At 35.0% G+C, this 16544-nt stretch overlaps 3 protein-coding genes and 1 long non-coding RNA gene across 5 annotated transcripts in view; 2 read left to right on the plus strand and 2 right to left on the minus strand.

Moving 5' to 3' along the window:
- LOC100743182 (plexin-A4) overlaps positions 1–1310 on the minus strand; it is a 433200-nt gene extending 431890 nt beyond the window's left edge. Inside the window, exon 1 of the mRNA XM_024366326.2 lies at positions 583–1310. The gene's annotated coding sequence lies outside the window, so the exon portion shown is untranslated. The remainder of the gene's footprint in view (positions 1–582) is intronic.
- Positions 1311–1417: 107 nt separating this feature from the next.
- On the plus strand, positions 1418–5148 carry LOC117151444. 2 transcript variants are annotated; one of them, XR_004461380.1, is made up of 2 exons: positions 1418–1555; positions 3131–5148. It is a non-coding gene; the product is annotated as an uncharacterized LOC117151444 (long non-coding RNA). The 2 variants fall into 2 exon arrangements; XR_004461379.1 differs by having other exon boundaries at positions 1422–1555; positions 3127–5148.
- A 3816-nt stretch (positions 5149–8964) lies between these two features.
- LOC100743894 (putative GTP-binding protein 6) lies at positions 8965–10975 on the minus strand. Its single transcript, XM_012383346.3, has 2 exons — positions 9495–10975; positions 8965–9420 (listed from the first exon to the last, which is right to left on the minus strand). The coding sequence occupies exons 1-2, from the start codon at positions 10506–10508 to the stop codon at positions 8980–8982; spliced, it is 1455 nt and encodes a 484-aa protein (XP_012238769.1). The 5' UTR covers positions 10509–10975; the 3' UTR covers positions 8965–8979.
- A 9-nt stretch (positions 10976–10984) lies between these two features.
- LOC100740859 (dynamin-binding protein) lies at positions 10985–16084 on the plus strand. The gene is made up of 9 exons (XM_012383344.3): positions 10985–11304; positions 11393–11570; positions 11644–11762; positions 11864–13291; positions 13365–13514; positions 13591–14211; positions 14297–14479; positions 14556–15161; positions 15459–16084. Exons 1-9 carry the CDS (start codon positions 11215–11217, stop codon positions 15648–15650), a joined length of 3567 nt encoding a protein of 1188 aa, XP_012238767.1. The 5' UTR covers positions 10985–11214; the 3' UTR covers positions 15651–16084.
- Positions 16085–16544: the final 460 nt, after the last annotated feature.

Raw genomic sequence — 16544 nt, forward strand, 5'->3', positions numbered from 1 at the left:
TTATTTATAACCATCATAGGTATATACGTTAAATTGATTTTTGGAAGTTTATATGCAATAATAAAAAAAGAACTGGCGTTCTTAATCGTCAAACTTTATATATTTTATATTCAGATTCTTTGATTTCTGAATTATAAATCATACGACTATACTTTCGAAGTTGTATTCTCTTTCGAATTAAAAATTTACTTATTTTTAATAATAACGTCTGTTCCGGCTATACTATCTACTGTTTCCTTTACCTGTCTTATGTTACTTTATTGAAAGACACAGAAATTGAGATGTAGCAGTTGTATCAGTAATATTACCTAAATAATTGTGTCGACGCAACATGTGCGCATATATATATGAGATAAAATACGTACATAGCAATCGTTCTTTAATAACTAACTTGAATTTATATTCTATTGATTTAGAAAAAAATGGTGGAAAGTGCTTCTACTAAATTATTAATGTTTAAATAACAAATTTTAAAAATAAATAATTTGTACAAATCGATAGAAGTGTCCGGATATGTAGTTATGAACGATAGTGTACGCAGAATTTGCGCGAAGGAAAAAGAATTCATGGAATGTGACTCACCTAAACGGCAACGTTGTAACGCCAACGAGAAATTGACTTAACGACGATGAAGTCACAGTTTCGGACGACAGACAGGGGGTAGGGGGGGCAAAATCAGTCTCACACGCCCCCCCAATGTCACTCTGGACCCCCCGTCCTCGATGCTACTCCTTTGCAACGTGCTCCGTTTAGAGCACACACTCTCTCTTGCCACGCACTACCCGACCACTCACAGTCGTCACCAATTTTCTATCCTCTTCCTTTCTAATCCTTTATCCTCTCCGTGATCTTCTTCTCTCTTATTCGCTCTCCTATTCTCCTTCTTCTCTCTCTCGTTCTTTTTCTTCCACACCCTTCTTCCTTTCTTTTGCAAAGGCTTTACCACTTCCTCCTTCGCTGTTCTCCCGACGGTTTAATCGATAGACACTCGCGGGAGTCTGTTAATCGGTTACACCGAGAGCGAGCACTGGTCATCAGGGGTCGAAGAAACGCGCGACAAAGAACGATAACATCGTTCGTGTTCCTCCCGCTATTGAAATACGTTTCCCCCACTCTCGATCACCGGTTGTCACTCTATTTTTTTTTCTTTATCCACCACCGAACGCGACGAACGTAAATATATGTACGCGAGCCCTCGAACGACGTCGTGTATTCCTCTTTCCACACGTTCTATCAGTCCTATCTATCCCTATCTACGTATCTAACTATCTATCCATCTAGCTATCTTGTTCCCTCTCTCTTACGTACACGGTACTTTCAGACGCGCAGAATCATCGTGCGCGCCTGTTCGATTCCTCCTATATACTTCCGATATGAGTTTTCCACGGGTTTAGAGTTTACGTACGCGGCCAGCAAAGTGATTCGGACGTTGTCTGTTGTGACACCACCATCGATTTCTTCCTCTTTCGGCCGATACGAAGTGGAAAACTGGTCCGTGTCGATGGGAGAGGTGTCTGTCTGCTCGGTTCCAGCAACGAAGACGTGGCCTATCGTTGTACGTACCTAAAAACCATTTGCGATCGATCAGAGGCTTCCATGCGATATGACGGACGATCGACGAGTCATAAACCGAATCGAAGGAAGCGAGTGCGAGAGAGAAAGATCGCCTAATGTGCCACGAAAACTATGTACCGGGGAGCCAGTATGGCGCCGTCCTTCGTTTATCTCTTTCTCTAACCCCTTTCACTCTTTCACGCACACACGCATACATTCGTCCCTTCTCTTTCATCGCTTTCCATCTCACTTTTCTGCTACGTTCGTAAGTGCCCGTCCGTCCCTCTCTCTATACCCCGATCTTCTTCATTCGCCTCTTTTCACTATACACGTATATTCCTTCCCTGTCTCTCTTGTGTTCGTTATGTTCACATGTATGCGCCTCGCCGGTCTCACTCTCACCACCACCTTCTTCCTCACTATTTCGTGTTAACCACGCGCATACACGTTCGACACTTGACTGTCACCGGCGTGCACGAGATCGTTGAATTAGTCGAGGACTAGATTATGTTAAGATTATGACACGATTCCAAATTCCACTGACTATAAAATAATCATCAAGTCACCGACGAAAAACAACGAATACACTATTAGAGCAAGGTAATTTCACTGATTCATGCGACATGACATCTCCTCTTTTTATGTATAACCTCAAACGACGAAATAAGAGAAACTATATATATCCAAACTAGATGAAACACCAAGAAAGTGACACAAGTCGACTGAAGCGTTGGGGCCAGAGACAGAGGCGGACAAACAGCAAATGTACAATATATATATATATATATATATATACATACATATATATATATATATAGCATTTTTTAAATTATTCATTTTTTCTTACTTATTGAACATTCCAAGCTAGCGAATTTGTCTGTACGAAGAAAACTACCACATTAACTTAATGTCCAATTCACTTAAACATATACAGGGTGGTTGGTAACTAGTGGTACAAGCGAAAAGGGGGTGATTCTACGCGAAAAAAGAAGTCGAAAATATAGAATAAAAATTTAAAAATTTAAAAATTTAAAAAATTAAAAAAATAACGTCAATCGAAACAACGGTCTACAGTGAGATCCGCAAGATACACTGGACACATTCTGATCGACGCGCGCTTACCACTTTTCTTTTCCCCCGTTTCTATCATGTATCGCGTAGCGGTCCCTTCGATAGCCAAAACACGAGACACACTCGAGAGGAAGTCACCGAAAGAGCCACAGCCCACAAACAGCACCACCGTTCATCGTGTCAGGGCGCTCCGTTTCGTCGCCACTACCGGCGTGCATACCCGGTGGTTCTTCACCGCCTCGGCGCTAAAATGGCGATCGAAGTGACAGCTCTCGCCTCCTCCTCGCCGGGTTCGGTCGAGCAGCCGCTCTTTCCACGCATACTACCACGCATCGACTATATTCTACTTATCTTTCTCTCTCTTCTTCGATTCCCACTCGCTAATCTCTTTACATTTACTCTCTTTCTAACCTTTCTTTTTATCAGGCACACGCACACTCACCTACACACTCTTACAGCACGCGGCACAACAGAATAAGGCTCTCTTTCAATGTTATCAAGGTAGAATGGAAATCAGCCACGAATCGAGCCGGTTTTTCGATGCGTACCACGCGGAACCGACGACCACACATAAACGCACCAGACACACCGTGTGGAGATGCTTCTCGATGGCGGCCTCGAATTCTCAGTCCCGGACGACGCCTACACCACCACCACGTACCACCTTAATAGCTGTGCTTTCCCGGACTCACGGGACTCGACTGGGCTCCGCCAGGCCACGATATCCCCGCCGCACTTGCGCCAACCGGCTATTGCTCCTACCCTTCGCGAAGATATACTAACCGTTCCTCGTTCTTACGCCCACCCCCAGCGCAGTTCTATTACCCGTGCAGACTAACTGAACCCCTGCGGAGCTCCCACGCCCGCGAAACAGCCAATGCTGGAGCCTCTCCGCAGGACCGTCTAACCTCGACCAAGGGCGCCAACCTACCGAATACGTTTTCTGTTTCTTAACCAACATTATGATACACCGGTGTAGAAGCAATGTTTTGTGGTTATTAATTATTGTTAGAAGTATCGGTGGTAGTAGAATTAAAATTCATTCTTAAATAATAAAAACTGATCGCCGACAAAGGGTTTTTAACAATACAAATAAATATAAAGTAAGTTTTGTTGAATAAAATGAAATTAAAGTAGATAAATATGTATAGATTTTCTACCTAAAGGCTTTGCGTAGGATTATTGTAGGTTAAGAAATAAGGAGAATTTATTACGTAGGGAATACGTTTGTAAAACGAGGGTCCCAATTCCTCAATATACGGGTCTAGCACTCGCCCCGTTGAATCGTGTTGTGACTGGGTAAACGAACGAAATACTCTAATGGTCTACGTTCGTCTGTTTCCATTTGTTTCTTCGAACCCATGAAACAAACGACAATCGCGTGATAATATTTTAATCATTGTTTCATCCCGATTTTATAGTATCACGTCAAACAAAGAGAGTTACATATGTATAACATTACACAACTTTAATGACAAGTATAGAGGGAGGAAATAGAAGAGGAATGAGTGTATATGTAAATACACATCCCTTCACCCGGACCCTTATGAAGAAACGCGCAATAGAGAGAAATATGAGATGGGTAAAAACGAAAAGTATCCATTTTTCGTGATTTTCTATTTAACACATTTTCACAATCATAACACAAATCACAATGATTGTGATGTTCAAAATTTCTCTATATAATAGCGTTAAAATTTGGTGTACTTAAAAATTGTTTATTTAACCTAATCATACCTACATAAAAATATGATTACTTCGAAATATGCCATTCTCGATAAATTCTTGTGCACGATTCCGTAACAAGATATAAGCAATTTTTTTTATACTTATATATTATTAGTATCTTAAGAAAATACATCGTGTTATTACTTTCATGTAAAATCTATCTATAGTTAAAGAGATTTTTATCCATTCCATTTCTTTATAAATATATCTTATGTTATTTCGTCAAAATATTCAGATATAGGCGTGGAAAGCGAGCAGCGTTGATCGTTTGACGAAAAAATTTGCCGATTCTTACGCGGGGTTGACCGTTCAAATTTTTCTCCGTCTCTTTGAAGTTACCGGCTCCGCTGTTCGGCTTAGCTGATATCCATTCCGCGAACATCGGTCACGGCACGTAAAGGGGCCCACTTGAGCGTTGATTTCTCATTGCGGGACATTGTTCGACGACTTTAACGATGCAATTAATCCTGGAAGCTTGATCGCTAGAATACTCTGTCGACAGACGAAATGTATGCCTCGTCGAACCGGTGTCGTGCCAGCAGCTTAATTAATCATCATACGATAGAACTTAACGACTTAATCTTAAGGTAAGGTTATGAACTATTTAACACACGAGTGTCGTGTCGTCTGTGTCGTGGCATCGAACAGTTGTTAAATATGAGACGACGGGTGTTAAGTTAATATTAACATATTATCAATCCCGCGAATCTATGTACTATGTACATACTGGCTACCGGGCATCTTTTGTTTAAGACGTATAGTAACATTCTTATTTATATATCATATAGAAAAAAACATATTTATATTATTATATAGACAGAAATACATCTTTACTTCCAAGATCGAATAAAAAGATGAAACGAAAAATGTTACTCGTCATGTCTCTCTCCTGTTATTCCAAAATTTGAATATCTATAATAATATACACATGTACAATAAACTTAATTATTCTGTGCAAGGTTCAACATTGAATTTCAAAACGATGAAACTTAGACGACTCATACAACTCTACCTTACTACATATCTATTTAAAAATGTAGCAGATAAAGTCGTGGGAGTGGCGATAAACGACAGACACCATTTTTGTTATTTATGCGTATAGCCAGGTTTAATTCGATTTCTCGACCACTGACGGTCGGAGATCAAAGTTCTGTACGGCCGATTTCGGGCCGTTCAATCGGCGTCGCAAAATATCAAGCCGTGGGAGCCGTAATTGAATCTGTAACAGCAACCGAATCAGCGCGATGTCCAATCATTGCATTATACGAGTCACTCGCCGATCGACATTCGTTAGTCAATCGTTCGTATAATTGTTGGGTTACAGTTGCCCGGTTAAGCTACAGCTTTGTAGTTGAGGTACCAGATAAACGAGCAACGCTAACAGCACGAGGCGGAGTGACACGTTGAGTGAAAGAAATACGATCATTGGCTCGTTAGATAGCGCGGAACAAGACAGAATTGTCCGACAAAATGTATAAAAGGCCTTCCATTTCACTTTATAAATAAACGTGCCTGGAACAATATGCTGAGAAAGACATTGTTATATATAGCATGCGAATAAAATTCGTGTCAGTTACAAAATCGGAATTGTCCGTGATATATCATCGACACTTTCGCCTGTCACTTTTCCTGTTTAATCTATTCAGAATCAACGTTGCGCTGCGTAACATTTCATTTGTAATTTCTCCAGAGTCAATTTATATTATGGAATTCTGTTCTTAACGTTGCAATTGTGAAAGGAAATTCTAACGATTTACTTGGCTCGGTCACTGTTTCAAATGTTCCAATATAATCGTAATATTTAACTTCTACAAAATATTATAAATAGTAAAATAAAAAGTTTACCGTTTGCTTTTTACAGTTTGAAACAGGATAATCAAATAAGCTGTAACTTGTAAAATTTCTATAAAATATTAAGTTATTTTATCACCAGACTTGTTACTGTTACGCAAAGTTACTAATATCTAATTAATTCCAATAGTTTACTACTTGTCGCTTATACAATTCCTCTAACATCAGTTGAACTATGCTATACAACTGAGAGATCCAGTATAAAGAGAAACATCGTAGCAATGAATATCCTACGGCAAATTTACAATGCATCGATTTAGGAACGAAAATGAGCTCCTCGAGACCAAGGATTCACATATGTCACGTATTCGTTTGAAACAACAGCATAAAATTCTCACTAACCCCATTCTGTTGCACGATCCAGTTAAGATGTGACGGTCTATGCGAATAAGATATGAATACCAAAGAAGAATGTAAGAAACGAAGAGTGCAAAACAACGACAGGTAATGATACATGTAAAGCGTAGACACGCAAAGATTACGGAGATTAGAGTCGTCCCACAGGTTGGGAGCGGCGAGAATGTAAAGTTGTTGCTTTGTTACCTCGGTAAACAGTAGGAAAGCGGTGGAAATTAGTCGTTCGGCTAAAGCCAGTGGCAGGAGTGGCACCGCGATAATTAGGTTTCACTTGGTTCGCTTTAATAATCCAGACAACATGTAAAGTGCATTGCTGGGATCCTTGCATCCGTGAAAGCATAGCTACTCTGTATGAAAGTGTTTGGTGTGCGTGACCAACGTTAACGTTACCGCGGCCTGGCCACGGTAGGTGACAAATTTTGCAAGGACAGCCGGAATTATTAATGCCTTTTCCGCGGAGAGGTTGAGACGAGGCGCGAAATTAGCAAGCCCGAAAGCGGTACACGGTGCGCTACAAGCGAATTCCAATCGAGATAATGAAAATTAACGACGTTAAAGCGACGTCACGCTCGTAATTAATTATCGCGGCCCGTTTGCCCGGTTGTCGATCGGCCTCTCTTGGCACACCGGACCCTTTCCGCAAGGGAAGGGCCATAATCGCGATATCAATCCTTCATTAATTCCCTCGGCGAAGAACGAACGACTTGCATCGAAACTCTTCCACACGACGCCACGATTAATTCCTTAAGACGCTCTCTATATCTATATATGCATGAAACACCGGCTCTATGAATTATACATCACGTCGCCGGCACCCTCGCCGCGAACTTTCTTGCGGCGGATGATCGTTCTTGCACTCGCCAACAAAGATAAGACAAATAAACCCGCCTCTTAATAAACGCCACTTCCAAAACTGTTACCCACCGATAGTTTCATCGAAAAAAGAATACTTGAAGCACGCACGAATATTTGACGTTGATTGCTCGATAAAATTTTAAGCATTTATTTTTTGATTGACGTATACTGATGTACGTAAGTATTTTGACTTCTGGTACAATTCGATAAAAAGAGAAAGAGTGGTCTATTTGTTACGTAATAGACTCTCGTTTAACCGGCCCTTATGCGATTAAAATGTATACTAATCGTCATTTATCAGTTGTAAAAAAAATACAAATACATGTATAAATGGTTAAAATTCCACATGTATGTATGATACAAAAAAATGCATTTATTTAGTTGGATAAGAAAGCATGATTAAAGAATGTGTCAATGAATTTTCTGTTGGTCAATTGTTCTCATCAAAAATTAAAAAATTATCAAAAGTAAATTAAAAAGTTTCATTTGAGAAATATATTTTATATTACGTAAAGTAGTTTGAAAAAGTTCAAATACTTACACATTATAATAGTGTAAGTAATTGCATCCCGTTTAGCTACCGTCTTTGTTAGCTATCAAGAGTCGTACATCAAACTGCAGTTAGCTAGAGTGAGCTGTACGAGTACGTATAACGAACCTCCTTATCTCGTTTACTCTTCGCCGGATTTTCGTATCTCTTTTTTTCTACGAGCCATCCTCCACGCTTGAATTCTACTCTTCGATAACACGAAATTGCATCCTCTGCAACCCACGCGTCGCCTCTGAGGCCAATTTATATTAGAATGCGATGCACGATTTTAATGTGTGAACATTTGCATATGAAACCCTTGGAAACATTTCATTCAAGAATCCTATTTTTAAACATTTATTTTGAATCTTTAAAATTAGAATTTCTGTTCATCTCCATTCCAAAATATTTCTATGTTCTGTATAATACTAGACAATTCAGTATACAAATAATAATTTTAATTTTCTACCTGTTTTGAAGTCGTAAAAATAAAGCAGATATCTAAGCTTGTTTTTACGTCTAGATTTGACAGTCGTAAAGATATACGAGTACACACAATAAAGCTTTAATTCAGTTAACGAGCGCAACGACTGCTTTGGTTGAAATTTCGAGTTATGTATCATACATCTGGTATTCAGAAGCACCAACTGTAGAGAAACACGTGCGAAACACGTGTGCGGAATGGCTATCATAAAAGGGAAAATCGACTTGAAAAAGATGACTTAATCTGGAGAGCTTTGAGGTTGGTAAGTTTCATTTAATTTTTCTAGGGAAAACGAAATATTAGTTTGAATTGTTGGGTTATAGTTTCATGCAATAGAAAATAAGACCCTAACTAAATTAGAAAAACTATTATGAGGATAAATATTATCAAAATTTTTATTTGTGCTCCATGATGTATTTTCTACTATTAAACGAAGATGGTGAATAGAATGGAACAAACTGATAAAATAAAACGAATTATATAAGCATTAGTCAATATAAATCAATTATATTACAACAAACACATGATAGAGAAATAGATTTAAACAAATTTATTTAGATCGAGTGAGATTGAAAACTCGTTTAAATTTATAAAATATAGGTAATGTCATGAATACATCCATTATTAAGTATTGTGGATTATTAGGATCAGGCTCAGCGCTTAGAACTGTCGCTTCTTTGTACAACCACGATGCTTCCGTACTTCCATTTCCTACTCTAAAACGCCTCTTTATTAAATTAGGTGTATTTGTAATTTCTTTTTCTATTTTCGATCGTAATAAATCGATGCCTGTCAATTTAGTAGCAGAAATGGCAAACGTATTCTCTGGTATAACGTTTTCTATGACATCTTTTTCTACTACATCACATTTATTAGCAACGTTAATTATTACTTTATTTTCATCTACCATAGTCTCTATTGTTTTCTGAACATGTTGAATTTGAGCTCTAACATCGGGATGACTCACATCAAATACATGAATTAATATATCCTATAGAAGATTAAATAAAGTTACTTTAAGCTAGTAGATTTCAATATAATCAAAAAAAATAAGATTTTACATACTGCACTTGTAGCATCTTCTAAAGTTACTATAAATGGCTCTATTAAAATTTCTGGTACATCTTGAATAAAGCCAATGGTATCGATATATAATACTTTTAACATATTTGGAAGTAATCCTCCATGTACTGTTGTATCTAAAGTAGCAAATAATTTGTCCTCAGGTTGCAACGAAGCATTATTTGTTAATGCTTTTATCAAAGATGTCTTGCCAGCGTTTGTGTAGCCAATAATAGCAATGCTTGGAAAACCATAATTAACTCTGTGCTGTCTTATCCTTTGTCTATGTTCTTTTAACCTTTGTAGTGCATTTTTTAACTTTTTTTCTCTAGTTTGTAGCATATTCTTCATTTTTTCTGTATAGTTTATTCGTCCAATATGATAATTGGATAAATCCATCATTTTCTGCTTTATGTATGGAAGTTCAGCCAAAGCTACCTGCAATTTTGCCTCTGGTGTCTTTGCATGTTCTCGGAAAATATGAATGACTATAGAATAACGATCATAAATTGGTAACTGAAGAGCCTTTTGCAACTCAGCAATTTGTACAAATTTCAATAAATTTGTACTAATAAATATACATGTAACATGTGGGCATTTTCTAATATCTTCTTTCAACGATTCAAGAGCTCCTACACCAACTAACTTATTTTTGTTCAAAGTAAGTAGTGGAACTAGCTTCTCACCAACAACGCTCCAATTAGTTAAAGTATTAATGAGTGCTTTTGCCTCGGCTAATTGCAACTGAGGTGTAGTATTTCTTTTCTTATTAATACCCCATTTTATATATGGTTGTATCACAAATACTCTATTTCCATCAATAGCTGTTCCCAAGCAGTCTTGGGATACCTGTGCATAGGTGTTCTTTTCTTCTTCGTTCTCCTCATATTTAAATGTTGTATAAGACGCATGTTTACACTGATGGATAACATTTAGTATATTAAATTTTCTTCTTATATTTATTATATGTTGTGATTTATTTAAAACCATAACAAGCTTTCTTGAACACTGCATCATTTAATAATTATGTAATATTTGTTCCTTAAATATACACTTAAAAGTAAATACTCCAAAAAGCAGTTATACACATACTTTCATAACCTCAAATTTAGCATGTATGTCGATAAAATATTCAACTTAATTTTAAAGAAGAATAACATTACATTTAAATAAGGACTGTTGTTCCTCCATGTTCAATAAGTAGGAGAGAAAAAGTATAAAAATAAAGAATAAAAGCTTTTATATTTTATTTAATCTTGTTTAAAATGTAACTCTTGTATCAAACTGTTCGAAAATTGAATATAATGCCGGATAATATTCACGGTCAAAATAAATATAGATTTTAGTTTTAATTATACTCGTATTTGTATAAATTTGTTCTAAATAAAAGAAATCATTGCATGCACTTTTCAATTAAAATTAACGTTCTACTTCCTTTAATACATAGTATATGTTACAAAATTATTAAATTAAATTTTCGACGTATATTTGAAATATTTATTAACCTCATAATATCTTGAAATACTTAATTCTTATGTTTTCGTGTGATATATTCAAACGCACGAGTTAAATTTGAGGATCGACGTAACTGAACAGATGTTCTTGCCACGTGACTAAAGGTCTTATCACGACACACTACACTGACAAGGTGTCAATCTCTCCAGAATTGTGATTTGTGACTTTCCAAAATTAAAAGTAGGATTAAATTAAGTTTTATATAAAAATGGAACCAGGAATACTCACGAAAGTTTTATCCGACTTTTTAACGACTGTTGATGGAGAGTTAAGTTTACATAAAGGAGAACATTTCTTGGTATTTTTAAAAATATATGTGTACATAAACATTTATTTATAACCCTATTGTATTTAATTACATTCTTCTTTTTGTAAAATTGGGATAGGTATATAGTGTCATAGATAAGCACTGGTGTTATGGAGAATCTCGCGGCAGAACTGGAAAATTTCCTTCAAGTCATTTACACAAAGTAGAAATTCCGTCATTCCATGATTCTGAATGTTTGTTTGTATCAATTGCAAGCTTTCCAGGACAACAAGATGGAGATCTATGTTTTTCCGAAGGTAATTTGTGTTTGTACATATGTATACTTTTAAATAACGGAACTATTCCAATGCATATATTTCCTGAATATAGGAGAAATTATTATTGGAGTACAAGATGTTGGATCTGGATGGTACTTAGGTCAAGTAAATTCTAAAAAGGGTATTTTTCCACTAACACATGTATGGCAAATTGACACTAAGTTATTGAAGGTATATTATTTGTATAAATTAACTTTTTAATCTAGTAATTAAATTGCATTTATTATATAAATAAGAAAACCATTAAAAACACTAATTTCTATCATTTTCAGAAAGCTTTAGAGAAGAAGATTACAAGAAAAAAAGCTAGAATAAAAACTAATTTAAAAGCGCAGCTTGAGGAAGAACTTGATTTGGTAGAAGGTGAAATAGTCACTGTCACAGAAATTCTAGGTGATGGTTGGTGCTATGGAATAACAAATGATGGCAAAATGGGTATGTTTCCAGAAGGGTTTATATCTTATATAAATGACAGCACAGATCAATTAGATATAGCATCTGTTACGGACAATAATTCTTCTATATCTATAAATTGTAATGAAAGTATATATAGAAACGTTGAAGAAACACCTTCTGCAAAATCCTGTGTGGAAGAACCTGCACCAAATTATTATGATTTATTTCCTGAATTCAAACCAACTTCTTCAAGTGTAACAGAAGATGTAAAAAATACCAATAATCTGAATACATTAGATGTAAATCCATATGCTATAACTCTATACCCATTTAGTGCTCAATTTCCAAATGAGCTTAATTTTGGAGCAGGAGAAGTGGTACATCTCATTAAACATGTAGATTCAGAATGGTTAGAAGGTACGATAGATAATCAAAAAGGCATTTTTCCTATGTCTTATGTTAACATCATAGTTGATTGTAGCGAAACAAACAATGAACAAAATTTCTGTAATCAAGAAACAAACACTATACAATATGATGAATTAGTGCCTGGAACTGAAGCAAAAGTGGATTACACTTTTAAAGCTCAAATGGATGGAGATTTGACTATTTTTGAAGCTGATACAGTTAAAGTAATTAATATGGTAAATTCAGATTGGGTTAATGTTGAAGATCACTTTGGTAAAGTTGGTTTATGTCCAAGAGGTTACTTGAGTCCATTGCCTATAGAATCATCAGATGTTAGTATTTTGGAAGATTTTGTAATAATACGACACGATGACGCAGTTTCTGAAAGAACAAAGGAAGAAAAATCAAAAAGACTTTCAGAACCTCATAGACCAGCACCACCTGTACCTGCACCGGGTAGTACTCCACTACAAAAGGGTGCAACAGAGAACAATTCAATTCTAGATAATATGAATCATCAAATCAACATTACTGATAATGATAATTTAGAAATTAAACGGAAAAGAGCAGACCAAAGACAGAATGTTATATCGGAATTAGTTCTCACCGAAAAGGAATATGTTCGCGACTTAAGGATGACATATGAAACATTTAACTTACATAATCCAAGTCAACTTGAATCTTTGGGAATAGATGTGACTACTTTATTCGGAAATCTTTTTGACGTTATTCAAGTTGCAGAAGAATTATTAGATCTGATACTAAGAGCAATGAAGGGGTGTGATGAAGAATTACAAACTATTGGTCCTTGTTTTACAAGAATGGCTGAAAAACTAAAAGGCGTCTATGTAAAATATTGCGGAAATCATGAAGCTGCATTATTTTTATTAAAAAAGGTTATTATATTAAAATCACTTCTTTTTTACCTTTTATATGTTAAGTATTTTATAGATTACTATATGATTTCAGTATGAGAATAATGAAGAAATAATGAAAGTATTCAACAAAGGAATTGAAACATTGCGGTATCAAGTAGCTTGCTTTGATATGAGTTCTATTCTTATAAAGCCAGTACAACGAATATTAAAGTATCCCCTTATATTATATGAGTTAGTAAAGGTAAGTCATGCTAATACTTATATATGTATTACCAGTGTATTATAAGCTTCCTTAAAATTAGGCAACTATTTTATAGTGTACTGATGACAACCATCCAGATAAATCTACAGTTGAGGAAGCATGGAAGACTATGACTGCTGTTGCCAGTCATATTAACGAATATAAACGTAGGAAAGACTTAGTATCAAAATATTTGGGTAATGGCAACACATTAATAAGAAAAATGGCTAAACTTAATATGCATTCTGTGGCAAAAATGTCTACCCGATTAAGTACACGATTTTCTGCTAGTTTAGGATTAACAAATGTTGTTATTGACCCAGAATTTGAAGAGCTTGTGAAACAATTTAGATCTGTTGAAAAATGCGTCTTACATTTAGCTAAAGATGCTGAACAGTGCCTTACATATTTAAGCGATGAATCTATTTCTGGAGAAATGATATCAGATTTCTTGATTCAATACTATCAAGGAACACCTAATGTTGAAGCAATGAGACTTAGAGACATAAGGACCACAATTTGGTCACAATTCGTACAAGAATTGAAGATATGTTTGAAAAATAGAGTTAGTGCACCAGTTAATTGTTTAGCAACCTTATTAGAGGGACCTGCTGTGTTAATAACAAAGACACATGACAAATTACTTGATTATGACGCTGCTATCTCTAAAAGTGAAAAATACAAAGAATCAAGAATTGTGAGCTTCTATTGTATTTAATTATTTCTTTAAATAACGCTATTAAACTGTATAGACACATCACGACATTTTATTTTTTATATAGGCACAAGATGAATTATCAACAGCAAAAAGTAATTATGAAGCTTTAACACATCAACTAATAGAAGAATTGCCAATTGTGATTGATGCTGGAACAAAAGTATTAGTTGACTGTGTTAGTGCTTTTGCACAAGCTAGAAAACTTTTATGTGGAAAAATTACCAAAAGATATTTGTCTCTTTGCGAGGTATTTCAAATAAAACAATCGATATGTACGATTATGTAAAGGTTAAAAATTTGATCATATTTATTTATATGTGTAGACCTCGACTCAATTATCACGTCCGGACATTTTGGAGTCATTTTTAGTTAATCATAGTTTATTGTGGAACCAAATAACTCGTTTTGCATTTGCTGGATTAAACTCACGGATAGAAGAAGCTCAATCCACATGGTGCCCACAAGGGGAAAGACAAAGAATTGCATTAAGAAAGAAATACTCTAGTGATAAATTATATGTTGTTACAGAAAATATAGCAAGTACTTCCTCTTTGGATATGGGTGCAGCACATGGGACATTAGTCGCAGTGATTAAGAAGCAAGATCCTATGGGTGATGCCACTAGATGGTTTGTAGATAACGGTGTTGCTCAAGGATTTTTACCTTCAAAAAGTTTGCAACTTCAACAAGTAACACAAGCTGAATTACCCAATGAAGCTACTACTTCAGATAGATACAGTAATACATCTGTATCTTCTAATCTAATTTGCATGGATTCTCCTGAAAAAGAAATCAAAACTACATCCCAATCACATTTGAAAGAATTATTAGACCTTAACATTAACGAAGACACGAAGAAAGAGAATCACTATTATGGCAACATTGAACAAATTCCTAGAGTTCAACAATATCAAAATTTAAACTATGAAGTAAGTAATATTAACACATTCAAGTCTTTTCATACGCGCCTTCCCCAATAACATATTATTCCAGTTCCATATTATTTCCGTTAAATTACATTTTTATAAGTTAAAATTGGAAACGTAAATGGCGTAAATCACCGGTGGATAACGTCGCCTGATGGTAAAAAAAGATATGATTCAGCGGTGACCTACGCCGCTAGATAGAAGTGCAGATTGTGGTCCAACGGTGGGTCACGCCGGTTTGAACGTGTTAAATATATTAAGGAACTTTTCGTTGTTAAACTAAATTACACTATTTTCCAGTTTTATTATGCAGAATATGATTTTTCTACAAAGATACCTGGAACATTGCCTGTCGTTAAAGGACAAGCATTGAGACTCGTTAGACCTCATGATGAGAAAGGAAATGATGAATGGTGGCTTATGGAGGATCGTTACGGTAACAAAGGTTACGTACCCAAGAACTATTTACGGGATCCACCCACGGAAAAATAATAAACTCGCAAATAAAATATCAGTTCAGTATGTTCATGTATTAAATTGTTGATGTTAATGTTCCAATGCATATGTATAGTTTCATTTATTATAAAATTTTAATTAAGTTATTGAATAATGATTATATTAAATATTAGGTTTTGCTCGAGATATTATTTTTAATTTAATATTAATACATATCATTCGTATATTTTAATTTCATAGAAAAGTATTATAACATTACTGGTTTCTAATAATAGTACTTATGCTTACATGTTTTACGCTTAAAGGTACTTCCTCAGTATTTATTAATACATACATATATGTGTGAAATATAATTGAAAGATGTATATTTTAACTTTACTTATAATAATGCATTACTTCTGTGATACTATAAATATGTGTCACTTTAAATAATCTTAAAATTTTATTGTTTTATTTACAAATATATATAACTTATCTACATGTTATATACATTTGAAATATCTATATATTATATATATATGTTATACACATTTTTTAATTAACTTTATAAAATATCAATACTGTTTTGCATTTTATATAAAAATATGTACATATATATTTAATATTATACATTATCTTTATTGTTCCATATTTGTCAAATTATAAATATATTAATAAAATTCTTGTGTCAATATTAGTCTATCTAAATAATTTATTAAACAAAAATTAATAATACACAATTAACAACAACAACGATTGATAATACACATCAGATAATACACAAATGAATAAGAAAGGTAGATTTCTCTGCTTGAAGCTCACCATCCAAATTGAGGATACTTGCAATATGTATTTTATGTAACCAAAGAAACCATTAATATGACCTATATTTTCATTAATAATTATTAATTTGCATTTTGAAGTAGGGTCAGCTGAAATTACTTTATAATA

This window comes from Bombus impatiens, unplaced genomic scaffold, assembly GCF_000188095.3.
Source record: "Bombus impatiens unplaced genomic scaffold, BIMP_2.2 scf_0216, whole genome shotgun sequence".
In the NCBI taxonomy this organism is placed as follows: domain Eukaryota; kingdom Metazoa; phylum Arthropoda; class Insecta; order Hymenoptera; family Apidae; genus Bombus; species Bombus impatiens.

What these genes read in the sequence shown, in the direction of transcription:
- LOC100740859 (XM_012383344.3), top strand. Translation starts at nt 11,215, where the DNA reads ATGGAACCAGGAATACTCACGAAAGTTTTATCCGACTTTTTAACGACT. An exon ending in TATTATATGAGTTAGTAAAG is followed by an intron (nt 13,515 to 13,590) that starts GTAAGTCATGCT and finishes ACTATTTTATAG; the next exon opens with TGTACTGATGACAACCATCC. An exon ending in ATCAAAATTTAAACTATGAA is followed by an intron (nt 15,162 to 15,458) that starts GTAAGTAATATT and finishes ACTATTTTCCAG; the next exon opens with TTTTATTATGCAGAATATGA.
- LOC100743894 (XM_012383346.3), bottom strand. Translation starts at nt 10,508, where the DNA reads ATGATGCAGTGTTCAAGAAAGCTTGTTATGGTTTTAAATAAATCACAA. An exon ending in TAGAAGATGCTACAAGTGCA is followed by an intron (nt 9,421 to 9,494) that starts GTATGTAAAATC and finishes AATCTTCTATAG; the next exon opens with GATATATTAATTCATGTATT.